This window comes from Vespula pensylvanica, chromosome 4 (assembly GCF_014466175.1).
Source record: "Vespula pensylvanica isolate Volc-1 chromosome 4, ASM1446617v1, whole genome shotgun sequence".
Lineage (NCBI taxonomy): Eukaryota > Metazoa > Arthropoda > Insecta > Hymenoptera > Vespidae > Vespula > Vespula pensylvanica.
Genome location: NC_057688.1, coordinates 7,443,030 through 7,469,071, shown reverse-complemented (window position 1 = coordinate 7,469,071; position 26,042 = coordinate 7,443,030). Strand labels below are relative to the sequence as shown.

The following is a 26,042-nucleotide window of genomic DNA, read 5'->3' as shown; positions in this document are numbered from 1 at the left end:
AGAGAGAGAGAGAGAGAGAGAGAGAGAGAGAGAGAGAGGACGACAAGAAAAACAGTGCGAACGCAAAAACGGATTTTGAAAAGAAATATTAAAAGCTTTTCTCATGACATGCCTCAGGTATGAGTGCATTGGTTCAAATATAATAAAATATTTCAAATAAATTCGAAATATCTGTTCTCGATTGAACTAGATAACATTATAGTTGATTCTATTTTATCTACTTATCGACTTTTTCTTTTTTTTTTTTTTTTTCTTTCCTTTTTCTTTCATTAATTACACGAAAGTTATGTACGTGTATTATACGCCTGGTGATATGCAACACCTCATACTTTGTCAATAATGTTGTCGCTGCGTTAAGCCACTATCAAATATAATTGTTAATCGAATGAATTCGTTGATGTACTTGTATGTATAAAAGAAAGTTTATGATTAATAATACAAGTTTAAAAAGTACAGAGTAAATATCGACTTCTAATTATCTTCTAATTTTTAAATTAATTCGTTGATATCTCTGAAAGAAATTCTTGATTAATAGAAATCGAAGCCCAGAGCAAATATCGAGTACTAATTATCGTTTAATAGTAAATCTGGTTCGTTTGATATCTCTGGGAAAAAAAAAATGCTCTAGTAAACATCGACCTCTAATTACATTATAATTATAAATCTAATTTCATCGATATCACGGAAAGAAATTCTCGATTAATAAAAGTCTACAAAACTACAAATAAATATCCTCTTCTAACGATCGTATTATTTTCTATAGATTATCCATAACAACGAAATGATATTCGATTGTAGTATAACACAAGATATATCTCGTTGTTTTCTCTAAAAAGTTGCTTTTTATTTTTCTAACGATTTACTATACCTCTTACATGGATGTCCACTTAACGAAAAAGTTACGTAGATAATCCTATCGATGCGAATTTACCAAAAGAACAACGTTAGTTCACGGGATAAGAAGTAAGTAAGTAAGGCTTAATGTGTCCTACTCGCTAGCGTACACTATGGTTACTGAAACGTTCAAAGCAACTGCGATGTAACAAAACAGAGAAATACGAAAACACACAAGACGTACCTACTTTGTTTATCTAACGAGATGGAACTCTCAGGGCAAGTGACGTATTCAAAATATTTCACTACTGTGTTTGTTTCACTACTGTATACAAACGTGTGAACGTAATATAGGACGTACTATGGGAAGGTAAAAAGGACAACACTGGTTCAACAAATTCCTTGATGTTTCTTAATCGGCTTGCTTTTAAATCTCGTATGGGAATCTTCGTAGAAAATCAAATCTATAATAAATATATGTATGCATGCATTTTGTCTAAAGTTCGTACTGAAAAGTGAAAAGTTCAGATCTGAAATATTTTACAAATATAAATCATTCGAGCGATGATATTTTTTTAAGACAATTACTAGAAATAAAAAGGAAAAAAAAAAGAAAAAAAAAAAGAAAAGAAAAACGAGAGAGAACAAGATGACCCTAATCATTTTTCTAACATGAGCTCGAGTACGACTATAAAAAAAGAAAAAAAGAAAAAAGAGAAAAGCCAACAAAAAAAAAAACATATAAAACCACGACGAACAAGATCTCTTTTCTCTGACGGCCATCTTCTTTCTCTTTCTCTCCCCCCCTCTCTCTCTCTCTCTCTTTCTCTCTCAATCTTTTTTGTACACACGAATTTTATCTTTTAGTTCTTTGACGATAGAACGCCAGCGGCGTCAACGTGGTCCCGATACGAGAGATCTTTTAAAATTACCCGTGCTCCCCAGACCAGAAGATAATATGGCCTATTAAGGATAGACGAGATAGGTATATATATATATATATATATATATATATATATATATATGTATATGTATATATGTATATATGTATATGTATGTATCTATGTACATAGACGGAAAATGAACAAGTACTAAGTCGAACGACGACGATTTAGTATAATCCCCGAACTTTATCGTTGTATCTTAGAAAAGGTACAAAGAAAAAAAATGTAAAGCCGACAAAAAGAAGAAAAAGAAGAAGAAGAAGAAGATAGTATCTTTTGCAAACCGATAAAGTATTTGAAACGAAGAAAATAAAAGAGAAGTAAGTAAGTAAGTAAGTACATAAATGTACAAGATAAAACAATCGTATTACGACGATCCATAATCTTAAAAAAAGAAAAAATAAAGAAATTAATAAATAAATAAACAAAAATAAATGAGAAATGAAATTCGATGGACGAGGTATAAAGAAGAGGAATAAAAAAAGAGGACCAAGAAAAACACAAGAAAAAAGTAAAATCGACGAAGTAAAAAAAAATTCGCACCCGGAAGAAGAAGGTATAATAAAGGGAGTGATGAGAAGAGGGGTGGGAGGGAGGGAGAGGGGTAAGATAGAAGCTTTCTGTGTATACTTAAGAAGAGCCTTTACTTCCTACCTCGAGACTTTTCTTTACCAACTCTCGAAAAGGAATGTTATTCTTAGACGAGGGATCTATGCATGGACGAAAGAAACGAGAGGGGGGGAGGAAGAGAGAGAGAAAGAGAAAGAGAGAGATTCTAGGTGATCTCAAAACGGTCGTAAGAAAGAGATCGGACCATCGAAAGGGCCATCGAGGAGGGTGTAAAAGAAGGAGAGAATAAGAACCTCGTGATGGGATCGGTTCGTAATACTTTGCCTTCGATACCATTGTTGTTTCAGTCAACTTGCCACGATTTCTTTCGAAACAGCCTGCAAACCTTCAGCTTCGAGAGAGAAAAAGAGAGAGAATCTCGGAGATTGCACAAGATAGTAAGTATATACGTATGTGTGTGTATGTTTGTGTGTGTGTGTGTGCGCGTATATAGGGGAGAAGTATGTTCGATTGTGTATATGTGCCTTTCATCTACTCTTCTTCCTTTCCAATCTCTCTTTTCCTTCCTTCCTTCCTGTCTTCCTTCCTTCCTTCCTTCCTTCCTTCCTTCCTTTCCTTCTTACCCTTTTCCCTTTCCTTCTTCCTTTCTCGAAACATGACCGACTAACGAAAATCTCGAGTGCTTCATTCTTCTCTCCTTTCTCGCTTCCTACATCGAAAGTACATACTTACGTCATGTTATAGAGGCTATCCATCGAAAGGATAGGAAATTCTTATCAAAAATTCGACATCGCGTCGTCGCGAGCAGGATGATATCGTAAAATACATCATGCTCGATATAATATATACCTTCTATTTTCTATTATCCTTAAGAAAAATTTCTATTTCGATGGATTACGGAGAGATTTATCTTCCATTGCCGTCACACGTTTATTTCGCAAACATTCACCTAAAGGAATCGTTTTGAATACCTTTTTTTTTTTTTTGTTTTTTTCAAAAATCGATATCAGGATTATTTGATTGTGTTTTAATAGGAATATTAAAGTAGTTTCTTACGAGAAAAAAATAAGAGATAGGTGTTAATCGTATTTTGATTAACGTTATTATTTACAATGCGATCTATACTCGCCAGATATTTATCAATTCCAATGAGATTTTCAAACTCATTTGCAAACAATATATATATATATATATATATATATATATATATATATGTATGTATGTATGTATATGTATATGCGTCGCTAAGTTTTGATAAAAGCTTTCGCATGGCTCCATTTAACATCGTAGACGAGTCGGAGAATACGTCGCATCCGGTAGGGACATCCTGAAATTTACGGAGCAACTTCCTAAACCCGCTCGAATTAACGTCAAACCGCATTAATGCGAAATAGCAGGCGCACACTAATGCATGCGTGCGGCATACATCGTAGATAGAAACGAGGAAACGCGGTTAAGAGCGGTTACGTTTCTGTGTTGCGTCAAAGTGCAAGACAGAGAGAAAGAGAGAAAGAGAGAAAGGCAGAGAGAGAGAGAGAGAGAGAGAGAGAGAGAGAGAATAAACAGAAGATACGGAGGTGAGAAAGGAGAGAAGGAGAGAACGATAAAGCGCGAGAAACTTGGTGAACTATCTGCACGTTTATGACCTCGGAATATCGAATACTAATACCTACCGACTGTCATCGTGTCTCAAATTTCGTAGTTCTCTGCGAAGGATCGAGGAGGTTTATAACGAGAATCCTGAGAGAAATACTCGACGAAGTTTCCGAAATGTCTACCCTTTGCGCGAGATATTCGAATTGCACTGAGAAATTCTCCCTTCGAAATTCTCTTACTATCGAGGTGTTACAGGAAAGGAGAGAAAAAAAGAGAAAAAAAAAAAAGAAAGAAAGAAAGAAGTGAATCGAACATTCGCAAAAATCAATTTCAATCTGTTACATTTATCCTTCCGTGTCATCGAAATCTAATTCTAATCTACGAATATTCGTCGCGCGACCATCCATGCTCTTTCAAACTTTATAAATAAAAATCTAAGAGATCTTATTGGTTTTCTTCTTCCCTCTAGATATTTCTATTTTCAATCGCTTTCGACTTGTTCTCAAAAGGGAAAAAAAAGAAAAGAACGAATGTTAAATCCTATTACACAAAGTGCGAATATGTACGTACGTACGTACATACATAGATAGATAGATAGATAGACAGATACATACATACATACATACATACATACATACATAAATACGGATATATCTATATCTAATATCTTTATTTATGTAAAACGAGCGTGTCTACAAAGAATTCGGTTTGGGAGTAAAGCACGACGCGTTGTTGGCGTATCAACGATAACCGATACTATCGATGTAGCAACAACACCAGCATCGAGAAGAAGAAAATAGGTAGTATGGTTGGTACTCTGGGAATAGAAGAACGAACATATGCATAGGGACTGTATGCATATCCCATCGCATCGCATCGCATCGCATCGTATCGTATCGCATCGTATCGCATCGCGATATGATGACAACACGAAAAAAAGTAAGCGTCCTCGATTTCTTTCCTTTTGCTTTCTACAATACTGGTACCTTTAAAAATGTTACGAAATTGAGTTTGAGAAGAAGCAAAAAAAACACAGTGAGGAGAGAGAGAAAGAATGGACACGACAGTAGATCGAAGAAAAATGTATTCGAGCGACGTGTAGCCGCATAATCCGAATTCGATAACTCTGTGTTCGCACAAACTCACTTACACAAAAACAAACAACGACATCCACCGATTCCGAGTCATATCGATACGATAACGGCAAGATGGAGGAGAGAAAGAAAAAGAAAGAGATAGAGAGAGTGAGAGTGAGAGTGAGAAAGAGAGAGAGAGAGAGAGAGAGAGAGAGAAAATCCTGCTTGCGTCCGTACTTTGGCGTAATACAAGTTCCAAGAGGCGAGGAGTTTAACACGTCGACTCAAGAAGCAATTTCCTTCCCTCGTTTGCCATAGATGGTACCCTCTCCTCTCATCGTTGAGTTTTCTCCACTGGGAATATCGCCACTGTCAGCGAATACGTTGGCGGCTGCATTCTCTCTTTCTTTCTCTTTCTAACTCTCTCTTTCTCTCTCTCTCTCTCTCTTTCTTTCTGTACTGTGTGTATAAGGTTTGTGTATATACACGTACGTATGCATGTACGTATACATGAACCTATATCTATCTATCTATCTCTCTTTCTCTCTCATATAAACTCCCACAATCACCCTTTCTCTTCTTCCTTTGTACTGCCATTGTAATACAATGCGTCTCGAGCTCCGAGAATATCGGTTGATTGTTCAAAGCAGGTCTAAACAGACCTGTAGTCTTCGAACGTGAGCAACCATCTTTGATGTCATCGTATCTTGTCCTCTTTCACGCCACGTCTTCGATCCACGTCCTTCAATCTTGAACGTTAAATTCGTTTTAATGTATACGAAAAAAAAAAAAAAAAAAAAAAACGAATTTAAAATCATTTATATCGTAGTATAGAAACCACGGACATATCGTATCTTTTTGTGGATATCGATCGAATGAGAATTCGAAATATATAATTGATGATTATTATCGTTAATAAGTCATGATTACTCGATCTAATCATCGATTTTCTATCGTCATCGTTATTATAACCTATGGCCCGGTATTTATACATCGACGATAATATATTCTTTAGAAAGCTACCCCCGACGAGATGTTTCACGATTAGGTGAGCCAACAAATAAATAGTAAAAATACTTTGTCTAACGATAGGATCTTATGAAATATTTACTTACGAATATGACGATGTAGATTATCGATCACCATCGATATCTACATCATTATCGATAATGATTCATGGATTTTCACAGATAAATAAAATATGATTTTTAAATAATAATTTTTAAATAAAACGCTTCCACCCCCCCCCCCCCCAAGATGAGATACCTCGGAAGAAACAGAAAAAAAAATGAAACAGGAAAAGAACAAGAAAAAAAAACAGGAAATCTCATCGAGTCCCTTGGAAAAAGATAGATAAGTCTCTTCGAATGCAATTAATTTTAGTAAAAGTACAAAGGACGGAACAAGTCATAAGAGACTAATGAGAAAGAAAGAAAGAAAGAAAGAAAGAAAGAAAGAAAGAAAGAAAGAAAGAAAAAAAGAAAGAAAAAAGTGGGATGGGGAAACGGAAAAAAAAGGAAGGACGAAAAAAAGAAAAATAGAAGGGACAGGAGCGTATTAAAAGAAAATCCCGGAAATAAGAGGCTGGATAAAAGAAGGACATAAATGAAAAAAGAAAAAAAAAGAAAAGAAGAAGAAGAAGAAGAGAAAGAAGAAGAGAAAGAAGAACAAGAACAAGAAGAGGAAGAGAAAATAAGAAAAAAAGAGAGAGAGAGAGAAAGAGAGAAAGGAGAAGACGAATCGAGGAAAAGGCGCGATGAGTATTGGATTCGTAATAGGGAACGGTGCTGGTTGCATAGAACGAGCTGCCTTCGAGCTCGTCTCATATCGAAATTGCGAGCCATTTTCCCAGATAGAAGACGTCGTCGTCGCGACGGCGTAAAGTCTTCCGCTGGCTCGAGCGAATGCATTATTCGCGAGCGAGCGAGCAAAGGGCCACCGAACAGCTCCTTCCACAGCTCTGAAGCGTATCAGAAAGAAAGAGAGAAAGAGAAAGAGAGAGAAAGAGAACCAGGATGAGGATGAGAGGATGTTCAAGAAGATCTCTCTCTTTCTTTCTCTATCTATCTATCTATCTATCTATCTATCTATCTATCTATCTATCTATCTATCTATCTATCTATCTATCTATCTATCTTCCTCTCTTTCTCTTTTCCCTGCGAATCCGATTGCCCGAGAGCAAAACGACGGGTTTATCGTCGAACCTATTTGCCGGTGCTCCATAATCGTTCGTTTTTCACGAGACTTTGGGTGCTCCCTAGCCAGAAGCTTCTCTATACACACTACTTCTCGGCCAAAGAGGATTTGGAATCCTGCCCGTGCACGAACGAACGTTCCAGTCCCCAGCAGAGTAGAGCAGAGTAGAGTAAAACAGAGCAGAGCAAAGCTAGTCCCCTTTCTCTCTTCTCTCCACTTCCTCCACCCACCACCCCCTTCCTTCTACCAAAAATCCAACAATTTTATGTAAAATAACGATCCGACGTTAGGGAGGATCTTTGTTACCTTCGAACTATACGACGATCTACAACCGCTCTGTCTTTACCTCTTCTCGATCTCTTTTACAACGAGACTTGTTCTTACTCTTGTTCTTTCTTTTTATTTTTTGTTTTTATTTTTCTTTTTTTCTTTCTTCCTTCTTTTTTATTCTCCTTCGAGATCGATCGCTTCATTTATCATATATTTTCTTTCTTTTTCTTTTTTTTTTTTTTTTTTTTATTTCAGTACCGAGCGAAAAGAATCAATGATCGCGGGAGGCTCGAGGATTCATTCATTTTTGTTAAATCAGAATATTTTTTTAATTCGTTTTTAATTCACTATCTCTCTCTCTCTCTCTCTCTCTCTCTCTCTCTCTCTCTCTCTCTCTCTCTCTCTTTCTCTCTTTGTCAAGCGTTCTATTAACGAATCCTCTTTGGGGAATAAATTAACGTTGAGAGATTCAAGAAGAAGAACTCGTGGATTCGCTACGATTAATTCCCTCCCTCCCTCCCTCCCTCCCTCCCTCCCTCCTCCATCGCCAATTTTTTCGAAAAGGGGAAACGAAAGAGAAGACGAGATTAGCTTCGACTGTTAGGGAGCGAAAATCGAGGTGACGCTATTATCGCGCGTAGCCGCGTTGCGCGTGACGGGATTATAGAAAAGTTTCATGAAATCTAAGGAAGAGTAGGAAGAAAGAGAAAGAGAGAAAGAGAGAAAGAGAGAGAGAGAGTCGGCTTGACTTGGCTCGAGGAACGATCAAAGTTTTTCTCCTTCTTCGGTAGAAAGGGATAAAAGTATTAAGAGTGAGAAAAGAGAATGAAAGAGAGTTGAAAAGGGAGAGTGAGTGAGAAAAGAAAAAAAAAAAGAAGGAATTTCGAATTCGACGTAAAGCGACAGCGTCAAAATGGCTTTTGTATCTCTAAGATGAACGTAAATCTTAAAGAACGATTTTCATTATCCTTTCTTATCCTTACGGTTTCTTTTATTTCTCCTTTCTTTTTTTTTTCCTTTTATTTGAACGTTGAAAGAAAAATTTTATTACAAAAATTAATGTGACAAGAACAAATTACATATCTCTCTCTCTCTCTCTATATATATATATATATATATATATATATATATATATATATATTGATCTATCTATCTATCTCTCAAACTAATTAAAATCCTCACTTGAAATTTTTAAATTAAGAGCGCAAAATATGTGTATCTATATATGAGTGAATATGCATAAGCGCATCTTTTTCAATCTTTCCAACACTTTCTTTCGATTTTTTATCCCGAGACTAACTATCAAGAATACACAGCAAATTGGAAAATAAAAAAAAAATAAACGAAACAAAAAAAAAAAAAATAAAAATATCCCACAGAGATCTCTTCGTAGAATCTCGTTGTCTTAAAAATCGAAGTTCGTTCGGGGAATGTATAAAGAACGAGAAAAGAATGATAGGAAGAAAACTGAAAAGTCCGTAAGAGAAACAAAGAGCATTCAAAAAGTTTGCTATCGGGAGAAGTCATTCGGTTTTTCGTTTTCAATGCGAGAGAAAAAGAAAAACAAAAAAAGAGAAAGAAAAATAAAGAGAGAGAGAGAGAGAGAGAATATCGAAGCAGAGCCAACATGGTGCCGTGCTCACGTACCAAACGGTATTTCGATTAGACCCTATCCTTCTGCAAAAAAAGTGAAACGAGACGATTTAAGAAGATGGTAAGAATTCTTTTTTGGATCAGCAGTAGCATCCAGCATCCAGCATCCAGCATCTAGCATTCAACAACCGTGCAGCATTCTTCTTGCTATCTGCGTTGGAGCAAGCCTGTGTTCGCTCTCTCTTTCTTTCTCTCTCTCTCTCTCTTTCTCTTTCTCTGTCTTTATCTTACATGAATCTCCTCACTAAGAATTTTGTGCACGTGTACGAGGCAAGCAAGAGGAAGAGAAAAAAGTGAAAGAGAAAGAGGAAAAGGGAAAGAAGAAAAAGGAGTCTTTTTTGTCGGACCGCACGTGATCGCGAAAATTGTCTTCTCTTTTCCTCTTAGAGAGAGAGAGAGAGAGAGAGAGAGAGAGAGAGACAGAGAGAGAGAGAGAGAGAGAAAGAGAGAAAGAGAGAGAGACATGCATATACACACTCAGCAACGGAGAACAAAAAAGAGAGCTTATCGTGCTTATTCTCTCATGTACCTTCATGTACCATCCCAGCGTCAAAAATTAGTTCTTGGCTTTGATAAGATTAGCAAGAATTGCCTTCGACGATATCGAACAAAGATGTGATCGAAAAAACGAAACGAATTATTCTGATAGGGGATGAATTTTTTACTATTCGTGAGATACATATATTATTACTCTATCTCTCTTACTCATTCATTCATTCATTCATTGATTCATTCATTCATTCATATATTCATTCTTTCTCTCTCTCTCTCTCTAATTTCTTTTTATCACGAAAACGAACGAAATTATCGCGGAGTTATCGAGAGGGAAAAAAAAAGGAAGAGAAAGAAAAAAAATATATACAAAAAGGAAAAAGTTAAAAAATAAAGAAAAATAAAAACAAAAGAAAAAATGAAAGAGATAAGGCTCATCTCTAATATTACTCGCTGGAATGCCGAGCACGTAAGGGTTGTTTATCACGGAAAATGCTCTTGGTTGTCTTCGGTTTCGAATTGTTTCGAAGGAAAATAGGAGAGATGTTGAAATCGTTATGTGTCGGTTCTCTCGCGAAGTATATAGTCCAATCCCTCCCCTCCTACCAATACTCTCTATCTATATCTCTATCTCTATCTCTATCCCTATCTCTATATCTCCCTATCTTTCTCTTTCTCTTTCTCTTTGGCCCGAGTCGAAGTTCCAGCTTGATTATGCGCAATGCGTATTCTCAAACACAAGCCCGCGACACTCGTAAACGCAGCTGGAATTTGGAGCTTCCTCGAGCGCTCAGATAACCAAATTAATTAAGTCTCCTGCAAATGAGGAGATACCCGCCTAACGAAGGTGAATTAACGCTAATTCGCGTTCGTGTACCTGCCTGCTTCCCTCCTCTTGCCTGCTTGCTTCTGCCTGGCAGACTTCCTGCGTGCGGCCAAACACGTTCGGTTTCATCTCTCTCTTTCTCTTTCTCTTTCTTTTTCTCTTCTCTCTCTTCTCTCTATCTTCCTTCTCAGTTTCTACTCCATCTCTTCGTAAGAAAGAAGACTAGAGGAGATTACAAGCACGTACGACTATTTACTATATTTGTGTATGTGTATATATGTGTATATGTGTGTACGTATGTTATATATATATAACATTTTAAATTATATATAAAATATATATATATATATATGTAACATTTCATTATTTATTACTAGTAGTATATATTGATAAAGTTTTACGGAAAAAAACTGGGATACTCTGAATATATGTATATGTATATATATATATATATATATTACATCAGGTTTCATTTTTTTGAACATTATGTTTCTACTAATATAGCGAGAAAACGAAACAAAACAAGCGGGAAAATGTTGTTTCACGTCCCTTTTTTTTCTTTTTGGATTTTTTTAATCTTTTTTTTTTTTTATATATATATTTTTTTTTAGTGACTTGTACCCGCAAGTACTGAAAACGAGCTTGCAAGTTATCGCATGATAAAGAAAATTAGAGATGGAGCGAAAGTTAAAAAAAGAAACAAGACTTCGTTTCTTTTTTTTTTCGTCTATCCAGGAATAATTTATTCTACTCGTCACTTTTTTACGTTTCACCAGGACTTTGATTAGACCTAGAGAGAAAGAGTCTCAAAAAAAAAAAAAAAAAAAAAAAATTCATTATTGGATAAAGCGTATTAAAATTTTCTAACAATTTTTTATTCGTCCCACCTCTCTCTCTCTTTTCTTTTTCATACTAAACTTCATCATCTCGCCGCACTTATTTATTTATGTATTTAAATAAAATATTCAACTGCTGAAGAGAATTGGATTGAAAGAATAGGAATTTAAATAAAATTAAAGAGATAAAAAGAATAGGAAAAAGGAAAAAATAACTCGTCGACTCGAAGAAATTTCCAATATGAGATTAGATATTCGAAAATAATTTTAAACGCGGATCGAACAAGAATAAGGGTATAGAAAGAAAAAAAGCACGAAGCTTTTTATCTTGGTATATCGAAGTTTACGTGGTAAAATATGCGTCGATATATCCTGATTGGAATCTCTAGCTGTTTCTCGCTCGGAAATTTCGCCACAGAGAATCGCACCTTTTCCCCCTTCTGTGTTTCGTTTTACCAACCTAAACTACCCCTTCTTTCTTCCCCCATTCCCCCATCTTACTTCTCGCGCAAATTTATTTTTCTCCTTGCCGATTTAGACGCTACGATCCTATTTTCCCTTCGATTTTACGAAAAAGCAATTTTCGAGAAAGCTTGTTTTCCTTCATTATTCTTTATAAATATATATAGGTATATATATATATATATATATATATATATATATATATCGCAATATTTCGAAACTATTTATAGAACATCTAAAATCAACAAATATATCTAACGATTTTTAAAAGAAACAATTTTCAAGAAAGATATTTTCCTTTGGAAAGAAATTTACTCTTCATTATTCTTTATAAACAAATAAATAAATAAACAAACAAATAAATATACACGTACAAAAATATCTTTTCATCCTAATATCGAAACTACTTATAGACCCTTTAAACGCAACGATTTTTCTAATTCAAGGAAGAAACAAAAATGGAAGAAAGATCGAATTTCTTTTTCTCTTTTTTTTTTTTCCCCCCTTAAAAACTCTCTTATCAAACTCGTACGAATCCTTCTTTTATGCACCGGAAAAATAATCGTTCGCCGAGAATAATCCATGGCCCATGCACGAAGAAAATCCGATCGAGCAACGTAGCGTCACGAACGCTGCGTGATAGCGCAAAGAAATGACGGGAAGATTGACTCTAGGCAGATTAGGAGGATCCTGATGGATCTACCCGTCCGCGAACGCCGTGAATTTCATGCCAGGAAGGAAGAGGAACTGTACAAAGAAAGAGAGAGAGAGAGAGAGAAGCGATTGAAACGAGAACAGAAAACGTTAGTTCGCGAGCTTTCACGTTGGTATAAATCATGGAAAAGTGGAATACCAAGAAATAAATCACGTCTAGACGATTCAAGAATAAAATAAACAAGGACGCGATTCCCATCCCATTCCATCCCATCCCATCCCCTCCTCCTCCTCCTCCCTCTCCTACATTTCCAGTTCCTCTATCACGCATTCTCGATATCGAGTTATATTTCACGAGATTTTTAGGGTGAAGATTTCGTGCGAGGATAAAAGCTCAAAAGCGAGCATTCTCTTGGAAAACTACGTGTTATCTTCGACGACCTTTCCGATGAAACTTTGAAACTCTCTCGCCAACCTTACTCTCGCCTTCCATATTACTCGCTTACTCCTTCATCCCTTTCTCTTCTCGAAAAAAAAGAAAAAGAGAAGGAAGAGGAAGAGACGCAAAACTTGCAACACTTCTAACTATAAATCGAACGCAAATTTCTTATATCGATCTCCATTCAAAAGCATCGATATTTTCTCGAATCATCTCTCTCTCTCTCTCTCTCTCTCTCTCTCTTTCTCTCTCTAGGCTCAAGAGGGAACCTTTTCTCATGTGATCGCATATTAAACGAACTTGTCGCGACAACTTGTCACACCTAGTTCGTATATAAATAAGCTCATATATATATATATATATATATATATATATATATATATACACACACATATACACATGTATATATATGTATATACAAGCATACATGTACGATCGATAGCTCCAATAACATTTTGCTTTCGGAACACTCTCGTTCGTATTTCTATGCACAGAGATTTCATTTATATATCGTTCATAAATTTCAAATCGAAACGGCAATCGAGTAAATTAATATTTTCCTCCTTCCTCCCCTATTTCATCATCCAATAATATAAATCGCTACGGTCGATCCTTCTTTTTTCCCGCCCTTCTATTTTTCTTTTATTTTTCTTTTTTTATTTCTTTTTTCCATCCTTCCTTTCTTCCTTCTTTCCTTCCTTTCTTTCTTTTTCTTTTTTTTTTTTTCTTTTTCAAATTTCCGTTCTGTGACGTACGCATATATACGTAAATAAAAATTCATCAACCAGTCACAGACAGCCGATATCTATCGATCGTTTGACGAATTCATTTCTGTCTCTATTTGAATAATATTCGTTGGTGGTCGCTCGACGTACTCGTTAATATGTGTAAATAGAAGAGAAACATGCTATGTACAATCAAGAAAACTTACCTGCAAACTCGGGTGACATCCTAACTCCAGCAAAGTTCTAACCACTCCGGCGTGGCCTTTGTTTACCGCGATGTGAAGGGCAGTCTGACGCCTTTTGTTACGAGCATTGAGATCAGCACCAGCACCTGCCAGCAAAGCCATTACTCCTGGTTCGTCACCGAATGCAGCATGATGCACCGCTCTATCCCCATCTTTATCCTATTCAACCAATCAAAAGATGTAACTTATATCTAATCTAATTTTTCTTTCTCTTTTTTTTTTCATTTTTTTTCCATCATTAAATATCGTATATATCGTGTGTGTGTGTGTGTATGTCAAATATATACGTATTTGTCACTACTTTTTATGATGAAAAAAAAAATTATATATATATATATATATATATATATGTATTTGTTAAGATATTTAATGATAGAAAAAAAAATAAAAAAATAAAAAAAAGAAAGAAAAATTACACACACACACACACACACACACACACACATGTATAGACACACACACATACCTCGATTTCAACATCAGCTTTATAACGGAGGAGAATTTTAATAACTTCCAAATGACCATTCTGACTCGCAGCTTGCAACGCTGTATGACCAGAAAATACGCCATTAACGTCAGCCTCGGGTCTCTTTAAACATTCCTCGCATTTACTAGCGTCACCATTCGCTGCAGTTTTTACAAGCTCTTCGTTAACGTCACCCGAAACATGAGTTTCGAATAGTTTCTTCAATAATGCTGATAAACGTTCTGTTAACAAATAAATATTTTTTTTTCTTTCTTTCTTTTTTTTTTTTTTTTTTTTTTTTTTACATTGAAGTACAATTGAATATTATTAAATTGAAGTACGAACCTCCACTACTATTTCCTGGAACGCTACCATCGCTACTAGCAACTTTTGTTACCGCTTGTGGATTATATGTCCACGATGTACTACACACTTCGACCTTCAAATCTCCATCGTGATATATTTGTTGTACTCTACCTATTTTTCCCAAAGTCTAATAACAATGAAACACAGAGCATGTTATATTTATCAAATTTATTTAATCGATGTAAACATATAAAAAACACATTTCGCTTACTGGTGCCATAGCGTCTGCCCATTCTCCATGACCACGTTGTAACAATTTAATCTTTTCTAAATCGTTACAAATTTGTACCAAATCTCCAACAGCAAAAGTTTGATTGTCCGAACTAGAACTTGTAACGGGAACAGGTATCTGAACTTTTGTAATTACAGCTGGATTGAAAGTCCACCTGTTGCCACTTGGATATGAAACGACAATATCGTGATCTTCGTCGATACCAACAACCGTACCGGTAGTACCGAGACATTCGAACATTCCATCGGTCCAACCACCATGACCATGTTGGAGAGATTGTACTATTTCTAATTCCAAATCGACGTTAACCTTTATCGAGAAAAAATATCCATTAAAATCCACAAGAAAAAATAGAAAGAAAGGAATATAAAAAGAATAATAATAATGGAAATTTAATGTTTAAAAATTACATAAGCACCTGATCTCCAATCTGTAAACCATGCGGTCCAGTCCTACCTGGACCTTGTTCGCCTAGTAATGGTAAATGATCCCTATACACTGTTTGTCCCTTAGCATCGCTGACAACCTTTAAATCGGCCTGAAAAGTAGAGAAAAAAAATACAGTATAAATAAGTAAACAGGGAATATGAATAAATAAATATTCATTATAGCATAAGAATTCATTATCATAATGCACTGTATAAAAACCAACCATTCCTTCAAATCCAACGCGATACAAATTTTTTGCACCATTATCCCAAATGACGTAAGCCGCTGAACGAGGACTAGCTGATGACCAATCCTGTACTTCGTTAACTTTCCCTCTACGTCCATTTCCACCATCTTGATCTTCCCATTGCCAATCAACACCACGAACGACTCTTGCGCCAGGAAATATACCCCGAATGGCTATCTATAAATAAAAAAAATATTGTGCATTTATAATATAATGCACTCGTTATATATTTTTTTTTTTATTTTAATCATTTATTTTATATCACATACTTTCTTAGTTTTACGTCTTGGTTCTAATAATACGCGTTCGCTTCCAGGAGTAGCAATGCGATAAAATCTATGCCTTAAATGATGTTTATCTCCATGATAACAGATAGAGCACAAGTCATAATTGCCACATTCTGCACATTTCCATCGAATACCGAAGATGGGTTGTTGTCTACAAGTGTCACACATAGTTCCTTCGTGCTTGACACCTGTTGGTGCTGAGTCCAATATACGTAAATCAAAAGCTCCGGAACAACGATAATTTGCTGCAGTACCATTATCCCATACCACAACAACTTCCTCTGGAGATTCAAAATTTCTTACTGTTCCTACATGCCCTTCTCCTCCATCCTATTAAACAATATTACATTCTTAACACAACTTAACCTTGATTTATATCAATTTAATTCTTTGCTTAATTTGCTAATAATATTAAAACAATTTATGAATAATAAAATATAATAGGATTTATATTTATGATTATTATGTATTAAAATAGATTATTAACATAATCAAGCATGAGAAAAAAGAATTGTTGATTGTTCAATAACCTTAAAAGCTGGTTAAAAACATTTTTAAATTTGCACATAATTTAATACAAAAAATTATCGGCTAATATAAACCAACAATACAACGATGTTATACAATACTGGCAACATTAAAATAATAATGAAAGACTCTTCGAACAATTTGAAAAATACATATTTATAATAGATAACCTATGTTCCAACCTGTTTACCCCATTTCCATTCGGGTCCACGAATAACTCGAGCGCCGACACCCTCCATCATAAACCGCGATGTACGAGTACCGGTACTCGTACTAGTCTCCATGTCTTAATATTTAAAAAATATTCACCGATACCGCGAAAATTACCGAAACACGAGACCGCTTTCACGTACGAACACTGAAAAATACCGCCATCTTAAACTAATGTCAAAACATATCGTACCAACTTTCATCCAATAGAATCATCACTTGGTCGACAACAGCGCCATCAATAGCGGTAATTCAAAAAATGAGAACTAAGCTTCGTTTAAATTTCTAATTTATAATATAAAACAATGAAGAATTTCTAACGAAGGTCACAGGTATTAGTTATGAATAATATATTTCATCGGTTTGTAGGTTCTTGGCAACTTTTGAATCGTTCGATTCTAAACTAAAAACTTACATTGTTTTTAGTTTAGAAAATTGGTTTGTATTACAATCAAATGTTTTATATACATCTTAAAGAAACACATAGATTCCATAAAACACAAATTTTCACTACTTACATATATATACTAACACCATAAATTATATTACATCATCGATTTTGTTTCTTACACATATTGTATATAATCTTCTTTTATTATGCATTCATATCATATTATATCATTTTATTATGCATTCATATCATATTATATCATTTTATTATGCATTCAGAGTCCACTTTATACCTATGATTAAATTAAAAAACATTCCGGCATATTGGGCATGTAGATTTTTGACTTGTACTGAACCATTTGTACTAGAATAAAAACAACATAATATAGTAATACGTAATATGATAACATTTCAGTAATAAATAATTTGTAAAATTCTTACCAAGCACGGTGTGTGGAATTTTTTACGACAAGTATGACAAGACAATTTTGGTATTTGATAAGTACTTATATGAAAGATACTGAAGCATATGTAACACTCCTCTACGCCTGCAAATTTTTTGTCCAAGTTCTTCTTCCATGATATTAATCCATCCCAAATTGAACCATTCTGTATCAAAGAGAATTATATAACAATGAAATGTCATACATTTTAATATACATACACATACATATAATTAAAATCCTTACTTGATGAGTAAGAAATATTGATAGTTGCATATGACAATTTCTCCAATTGGCAGTACCTCCTGCGTGTTGTCCTGGTTCCACAGTCACTGGACCCAATGGATGATTTGGTGGTAAAACGATACTCAGTTCTAATTCTGTATCATCCATTTGATACAATGCTACTACCTCTCTAGCTGTTGGATGAACTTTTACCTAGGATATTAAAAAAATATATATATATATTCATTTTATTAAATAAGTCACATGCGTTTGATATAATACACATTTTCTATTTTTTACCTGCATGTTTTCAACGTTGACTAGCCTGTTATTAAGAAGTTCTTCTTGACATAACATAGGACTAACATAATGCATCGTTATTCTATCCACTGCAGCACTAACTCTGCTATCAGCAGTACTCCACCACTGTCTCACTAATACTGGTAAATGTCTCAAAGTATTTGTATATAACCAACACACTATATGATCCAATCTCCATTCCGTCCAACTTTCTAAAAGTAAATTATCCTAATTAACAATAATTGATAATAAATTATAAATAGACATACCTGCAAAATTCAAGGATGGTATAGTTGAAAACATTTCTACCAATTTGGCTGCTTTATTTTTGTTATCCTGTAGCACTTCCACTGGCATTAATCGAAATATATTATTCAATAAGCATGGAAAGAGATCTTTCCTAAAGGCGTTAAACATTTTTTTAATTAAACTTTTTCTTACATAGAGTTTTAAAACCCATTGCACATAAATATCATTATTTCATTTTTAAATATAGAACTTACTTTAATATTTCAGCATATTGATATCGTAAATCACCATGTGTATTTGCACACATATCCAAAACAATTGCCCAAAGCAATAAGTAACCTAAAGTATATGTGTAAGAATCTGTATATGGTTGAATAGTACAACTAATAGTGTCACACAATCTAAATAGAGATAAAATAAATATAAAATTGTATTATAAATAAATAATAAAAATATGTTTATATAATATTTTTAATACAAACTTGAAATCTATAAGCATCGTGTTCACTATATACTGTATATTCAAAAGCGCTTCTTCGAAATTCCTAATACTTAAGACAAGCGGATGAAAACATTCTGTCTCCATGGATGTTTTATCTTGTTCTACAAGTTCAGATATCACATGTTTCAAACAATGATATGCAGCCAATTGAATAGACGGTGCTGGAGACTGAAGAAGTTTCAAACATAATTTTATTGTTTCGTCTAAATTATTACTGTCAGTAGATACGTTTTCATTTTTGAAAAGCTCTTTAGCATAAAGTAGATTTATCGTTCTGCCCAAATAATCTAAAGCGATAATTGGTTTCAAAATCCCCATTTTTTCAATGCATGACTCTGAAAATATTTAATTAAATTTTAATTAATAAAAAATTAATATCGTGATTTTTATATCAGTTTGTAAAAAAAATTACCAGCATGGAGCTTCCAAGTTTGTAGAATACTTCTGTGTATGTCATTAGCAAAGACAGCTTTCCATTCATCTAAAATAGCAGGTGGTAATTCATTCAAAGGTACTATCTCGTGTTTATGCATCAAACTTTGAAATTCATAGAAAAGCTGACTAACAGCTACTGTTAATGCTGTTACCTGTACAAATATATATATATATATATATAATATACATATGTGTGTGTATATGTGTGTATGTTTGTTATTATGTATTTTAATATTATAATATTGAAAAGAGCAAGTACTTGATACTCTTTTTTTTTATTTACCTTAAGATCATTAAAGGTACATCTAGATTTATTTACAGAAACTTGCCAAGATGCTAAAGATATCAGAATGAAATCCCAATTCTCGCAAGATAGATCTCTAGGTATTCTTATAATAAGTTCGGTGAGAAATCTTATAACTTCTAAAATTAAAGCTACATTTTCCCAGGATTCGTCGCTAATATCGCTATAAAAAAAAAAACACACAAGTCATTACTTAAAAAAGTTATTGGAATAAAGTTTTTACAAAAATATAATGATTATAAATTCGAATAAATAATAAGTATAATATGAAACATAAATTAAATGTACAAACCAATCAAGAAGTAAAAAGTTAGAGTTTTGCTGTTGATTTGTTATAATCCTTTCTAAAATATTAACATGTATTGAAGTATTTGCTTGGGTTGAAAGTATATTTCTTCCTACAATTAATGCGCTTAGAAGATCATCTGTTGATACTTGAAGATTTTCTGGATCTAAATATTGAGATAGAATCTGAAATAAAATATAAAAGAAAAATAAATAAATAAATAATATAATATTAAGTTAGTACGTATGAGAAATATATATTTAAGAAAATCAAAAAAGAAAAAAAAGTATATACCTGCACTGCTTGTAAATATGCTTCTTTATCACATGCATCACTTCCAGGAAGAATGCCATTGTTTTTACATATTTTACAATATTCTGGTAGATCTCCTTTTGCACATAATTCCGTAAAATAGACATTTATGATATACGGTAAAATACTTCCATATTCAGATTTATATCTGAAAAAAGAACATATTATACTATATAACTTTAAATATCTTACAAGAAAGGTAATATTTACTTTTGAATATAATGAAGAATTTCCTCATGTTCCTTTTTAGTTATATATTTCTGCAAATTTTTCAAATTATTTTTTATAGATGTCAGAAGTTTCTCTACATTTTTGTAACATTTGGTCTGTAAGAAAATATTAATTAAAAAAATTGTAAATATTATATGTTATAATCGTACAAAATATAATGTACTTACGGATTTATAGTAATTCACGTAAATATGTCCCAAAGTAACAGAATGTATAATATTTATTAATATCTCTGTAAATCCAGGTATCACAATCTGATTTTCAATTTCATTTTCATCCACATTTTCTTGTTCACATCTTAAATAAAAATTACTTAATAATTTTGTTACAAATAAAGCCCACATAAGGCAATTTTCCGTGTTATCTGTTAAAACATTATCAGTTAAATTAATGATTGCAGTATAGTGGCATGCACGTATCTCTTGTTGAGGTTTTGATACATATAAATGTCCAGTTATTACTTCAGCATAAATTACAATTTCAGTAACTTCAGCCATCCATGTACTTATATTTGATTCTGTTAAAAATGTCGAAAGAACTTCTTTTGCACATTCTACTTTCATATCAACGGTATTTGTATATATTTCATTATTAATTATTACTTCAAGAAAATCAGTTGCTATATCTACTAGCAAATCTTTAACATCTGCTTCGTGTCTGTAAAACATAAAATGATAAGAAAAATATATAATAAAAAACCTATCGCCCGTTTAAGATATATGTAACTCACGTATTGCATATTTCATTCCAAGTAATAGCTGCGATTTGCTTAGTAAACGAAGTAAACTCAGAATGTGCAAGTCTTTGTCTACACTCGGAAAGACCTTTTTTCCAAACATTTTGCATGTCCTTGATAGAAATGGAATCGTAATTGTTGGAATATTCTTGCGTACATAGCACAAAAAGTGTTTTTAATAATTCTACAGCACCAGATATTGGTTTCTTATAAGTCCATACAAGTGGTATAAGTTGTAAAATTAATTTTGCAAGTTCTACCAAGGAGGCTTCATCTTTCTGATTTATCGAGTCACATAAGATTGTAATAATTTGATTAGCTTTATCTTCGTTTATTAATGGATCTAAAAACAAATAAATATTATATAAGCAATATGATACAAATTTAAATAAAAGCATATAGATGAAAATATACATACCACCATCCTCAGATAAATCAAAAGCCAATAAAATCAAATTTTTATTTCTTTCTAAATCGGTATAAGTACCAGAGACTACTTCTTCAGTTACGTCTATAAGTAAACTAGTTACTTTAGATTGTGAACACCATTTTTTTATCACAGCATCATTTCTATTATTTTTCGATAAACCACACTCAATAATACTTATAGTGATATTCTCAAACTAAAAATCGAAATAATACATATGTACATATTATTTTCATAGGGATAAAATGTAAAATATAATGATCTTACCTCTGTTAATGAACTTAAAACTTTATCTTTATCTGTATCATCCATGTATTTTACAAGTTTGAAAATTAATTCTACTACATGTTTTTCTTTGTTTGATGCCTGTGTTAACCAGTTTTGCAAAGTTTCATTATAAAACTCGAAGAAACTTATGTCCGGATTTAATGACTTTGTAAGAGCACTGAAAAGTTCTTGACACTCGAAATGTGTGATAATTTTGTTAAGATATTCGATATATTCTATGAAGTGATGTGTATTAATTTTATTAAAACACGTGACGCAAAAATCGTTAACAAAATTAAAAAGTTCAGCTTGAAAAACTGAGTCCACTTCTATCTCTATTTTTTGTTGATGACATTTAGGTTCGGTGAACTGATCACTTTCAGCAAAGTTTACTTTTAAGTTTTTTCGTCTTCTATTTGGAGTATTCCTTAAGTTTAATAAAAATTCTATTTGACAATTACTTATATTTTCAATGGATGTTAAATTAGAAGTTTGTATCATATTTATGAGTTTTTCATATATTTGTTTAAGTTCTGTCCAAAATGTACGTAATAAAACAGGATATGATTTATATTCTTCATTGTATCGATTTTTACTCCAATATATCAATAGCTGGATAACTTCGCAGAATAAAATCTGTTTCATTATTATGTTTTCTGTTAAACACATTTCTATTATAGGAATTAGCTGCAATATTCAATAGATTATTTTACATCACTAGTTATATAATAAATGAAATAACGTTTGTTATTTATCTTAAACGGCGTTACATACCTGTTCTTTCAAAAGTTTCTCGCACAAAGTAACATCATTGGCATTCAGTAAAATTGCATATCGTAAACACTCAACAAAGGAAACTGTTACTGCAAACATTTCAGAACGACTAAGTTGCACACTCTTGGCTGAGAATCTGAAAAATTTTTATGTTATAAAAACTGTTGTACAATTAATGACATACGATTTAAATAAAAATGAAGAAATACCCTTGACGCATGTTCTCAAAGAAATTCGTATATAAAGTTGTATTATCAATATTTAATTTTGGAAATTGGCTAAGAAAAGGTAATAAATTTGGATAAACGACGCTTGCACAGCATTGTCCACCACCACGTAAAATTCGCCATAATTTTGGCAGCACAAGCTTCTCAATACTAACCACTATATACCAATCCTATAAAAAAAAATTCATATTTTATAAATATTTTATACAATGTAAGAAAAATTACCATCTAAATTTCTTACCTGTACTTTATTAATAGCAACAAGCATGGACTCCCAAATTGCTAAAGAAAGTGCAGGTTCTGTTTCATCAAGACTATTCATAATAACTGTTACTGTTCTTTTCTTATCATTTTGTATTAAAGCATCTGCATTTTCTATTATGGACGTTAACGCAGTAAAAAATGCCGTTTTTATAGGGAGCGCATTATGCTTGGCTAATTTCCAAAATTTAATATTACTTATAATTTTCTGATGAATTTCAATAGTCTTCTCTACTTCTTGAAAAGGTACCTTTTTAAAATAATAACTATAACTGTGTAAACTTGCCACTAATACTTTTTGATACTTTGTTTCCATTTCTTCTGCACTTAAAGATCTTTGAAAAAGAAAATATAATAAAAATATAAAGAGAACATACATAAATACCATTAGACATTATATATAATTATTAAATAATGAAACATACTTATGTATAGACAATGTTTGTGGTGTTTGGGTTATAATATTATCACAAATATATGATAATATTTCGTGTTGACAATGGATTATTACGTCGACTATTTTCTTTTGTGGGAAAGTCTCCTAAGCATGCAAAAAAAAGAATTATTAAATAATTGACAAACAATTTTTTGTATCATTTAAAAAATGTAGTAGAAAAAATAAAAATTTCAATGAAAAAATCTATCGCTCACATTAAATGAATTTGTTGCAGCCGATGCAGCAGGTGGATAAGTATCGTGTTGAGAAGTAAACCAAGGTCCAGCAACTTGCTTTAAATACATAGCGATACCTTTACCAACTCGCTTGACAACAGCAGCATGAGCTACTTGTGCAGCTTCTCGTACTTTATGTTCAATATCAATAGCTAAAACACTATACAATCTAGGCCAAAAGGGTAACATTCCTTCAACTGCTGATAATTCTGCTGTTTGACACATGGTAGCAAATTCTTGCAAAGCCTAAAAAAATATATTCGTGTATCAAATATGCATAAGACGATTATCACTTGATCGTTGCACAAAAATAACTTTTACCTTGTACTTAGTCGTTGCATCTTTCTTATTCATTTTTTTTAAGACTATTTGAAAATCAGAATTTACATTATGCATTTCAATATCGTTTAAATTGCAAAGAGTTAATCCAGGAAGTACAGGAATGTAACCACCATCCTTCACAGCAGAAAATCCAACAAAATTGGGCATTGCAGTTCCCAGAAGCTCTGCGCTTCTACTACTATTTGATGGCTAATAAATAAAAATCATCAGATATATTTGGAATAAACAAAAAACTACACGCTGCATTATTAATTTTTTATTGCACTTTTTCAAAAGGTATTTTAATCTTTTTAGTAGATCACAAAATCTGTATCTGATACACACCAAATTGTGTACAACATATATATTGTCTATAGAACTGAAGGTTAGGAAAAAAATACTAATATTATATTACAATTAATACGTACCCTTGCATTATTTTTAGTTCGCTGTGCTTGTTTATTTTTACCCATGATAATTCAGTTGACAATACAACAAAAATTTTAATAAAGCAATACCATGCAATTTTTTTGTCTTTTTCTTTCCAATACACACTACTACTCTCGTAAGAGCTCACACTGATAACTGCTTTCGAAATATAGCACATCAAAATGTTGCCAATCTCTCACTATGATGCTATTTTACATGTTCTGTAAAATTGTCATCTTACTTACATAAATATAACTAAAGCTAGTTATTCTGAGATAAACATACATATAATCACATTTTTAATTTCCCATACATAGTTGTATTTATTAAAGGTGACATATTTAAACACATATATTTTGGCGGTGTCATATGTTAACTAACCTTAAATTAATACAAGTAATTTTTTTATATATTTTTCTCTATCATATTTTATATATATATATATATATATATTTTTTTTTGTTATCTGTGTGTTACAGAGTTAACAATAGAAATATGATCAGTGGGAACAAACCAGCACAAAAATTATTGTTTATTTGTTCATCGTTTACTTGCATTTATTTTCCAGGCATATTAATATTATTGAAAATTAATGGAACATTGTATAATGTTGGCTCGTACAAATTTATTCCTATATTATTGATATTGATGTTTGCTGAAGTGATAAAAGTAATCTTCTCTTTGTTACAAAGAGAACCAGTGCTTATTACCAAGATAGAAACTAAAACATCAAAAAGTAAAAGATCAAGGATAAAATATATTAAAGAAGGTTTTAAATTTGTTATCACAGGCATTATATTGTCAATCATTTATTATTTCCTTATTATTATATTCGGTGCGCCAGTTTTTAATCAGCAAGAAGAAACCACCATGCTTACAATAATATTAACGTGTTTAACATTTGTTCCTGCTAGTTTACATTTAGGAGTAAATACAACGGTCAATATTTTAATAGGAGCAGAAACACAAAAAGAGAATGTACTTATCAATGCTGCTAAAATTGTTATAAAAACTACATTTTTGGGTACTTGGTTAGGTGCTATTGTAATTCCATTAGATTGGGATAGACCGTGGCAAGTATGGCCTATCCCTTGCGTAATGGGTGCTCTTCTTGGTTATACAATTGCACATTTTATCATTGTTTTTAAGACTCTACCTACATTGAAACAAAGTAAAAAGTTTTAAATAACTCCGTATGTTTATCGACTCTAACAAAATTATGTATTAAACTAGAAGCAAGAGGTACATTTATATTTGTTATAACAAGTACAAATGTATTTATGTAAATATTATTATAAGTTGCATTTATAGAAATAATGTAAGATATCATACCATCCCACCTATTCTTGTAGTATAATCATTTAATACAATCAATCATCTAACAACACCCTTCATGTATTTTATTATTTTATCATATATGTTTACAAATATGTATATATAATAATCATTATATAAAGAACGAAAGAAGAGGAAGAGAAAAAAAAAAAAGAAGAAAATGCACCACAATCTTATGTTTAACTGATTTTTATTAGTGAAAAAGCTTCCGTTAACCGACTGATTACATTCACTTTATACAACAAATACGTAGTTCCGTAACGTTAATTACGGTTTGACGGGTGTTAAGTGTTCGGCATGTATCAATGAATATCATAGATATTACACGATTTT

The 26,042-nt window shown here is 32.7% G+C and overlaps 3 protein-coding genes across 4 annotated transcripts in view; 1 reads left to right on the top strand and 2 right to left on the bottom strand.

Moving 5' to 3' along the window:
- The window catches only part of LOC122628912 (E3 ubiquitin-protein ligase MIB1), a 422,298-nt gene extending 405,486 nt beyond the window's left edge, over nucleotides 1-16,812 (bottom strand). For both annotated transcript variants that reach the window (XM_043811787.1, XM_043811786.1), the window contains exons 1-8: nucleotides 16,556-16,812; nucleotides 15,828-16,175; nucleotides 15,535-15,735; nucleotides 15,301-15,420; nucleotides 14,862-15,191; nucleotides 14,630-14,777; nucleotides 14,285-14,526; nucleotides 13,780-13,977 (exon numbers count right to left, since the gene is read on the bottom strand). In XM_043811787.1, coding sequence (XP_043667722.1) covers nucleotides 13,780-13,977; nucleotides 14,285-14,526; nucleotides 14,630-14,777; nucleotides 14,862-15,191; nucleotides 15,301-15,420; nucleotides 15,535-15,735; nucleotides 15,828-16,175; nucleotides 16,556-16,657 — 1,689 coding nt within the window. In that variant the 5' untranslated portion in view covers nucleotides 16,658-16,812. The remainder of the gene's footprint in view (nucleotides 1-13,779; nucleotides 13,978-14,284; nucleotides 14,527-14,629; nucleotides 14,778-14,861; nucleotides 15,192-15,300; nucleotides 15,421-15,534; nucleotides 15,736-15,827; nucleotides 16,176-16,555) is intronic.
- Nucleotides 16,813-16,916: 104 nt separating this feature from the next.
- LOC122628911 (E3 ubiquitin-protein ligase listerin) lies at nucleotides 16,917-24,561 on the bottom strand. The gene is made up of 23 exons (XM_043811785.1): nucleotides 24,374-24,561; nucleotides 23,946-24,155; nucleotides 23,604-23,870; nucleotides 23,378-23,493; nucleotides 22,933-23,287; nucleotides 22,674-22,861; nucleotides 22,465-22,600; nucleotides 21,691-22,377; nucleotides 21,415-21,619; nucleotides 20,991-21,339; nucleotides 20,428-20,917; nucleotides 20,240-20,355; nucleotides 20,012-20,177; nucleotides 19,724-19,902; nucleotides 19,411-19,594; nucleotides 19,105-19,279; nucleotides 18,673-19,027; nucleotides 18,445-18,591; nucleotides 18,211-18,341; nucleotides 17,942-18,153; nucleotides 17,663-17,854; nucleotides 17,415-17,582; nucleotides 16,917-17,337 (listed from the first exon to the last, which is right to left on the bottom strand). Exons 1-23 carry the CDS (start codon nucleotides 24,416-24,418, stop codon nucleotides 17,278-17,280), a joined length of 5,133 nt encoding a protein of 1,710 aa, XP_043667720.1. The 5' UTR covers nucleotides 24,419-24,561; the 3' UTR covers nucleotides 16,917-17,277.
- A 33-nt stretch (nucleotides 24,562-24,594) lies between these two features.
- Nucleotides 24,595-26,042, top strand: part of LOC122628921 (phosphatidylinositol-glycan biosynthesis class F protein) — a 1,728-nt gene continuing 280 nt past the window's right edge. Inside the window, exons 1-2 of the mRNA XM_043811799.1 lie at nucleotides 24,595-24,736; nucleotides 24,854-26,042. The exon at nucleotides 24,854-26,042 is cut by the window's right edge and continues 280 nt beyond it. Of these exons, the coding sequence (XP_043667734.1) occupies nucleotides 24,870-25,559 (690 nt within the window). The 5' untranslated portion in view covers nucleotides 24,595-24,736; nucleotides 24,854-24,869 and the 3' untranslated portion in view covers nucleotides 25,560-26,042. The remainder of the gene's footprint in view (nucleotides 24,737-24,853) is intronic.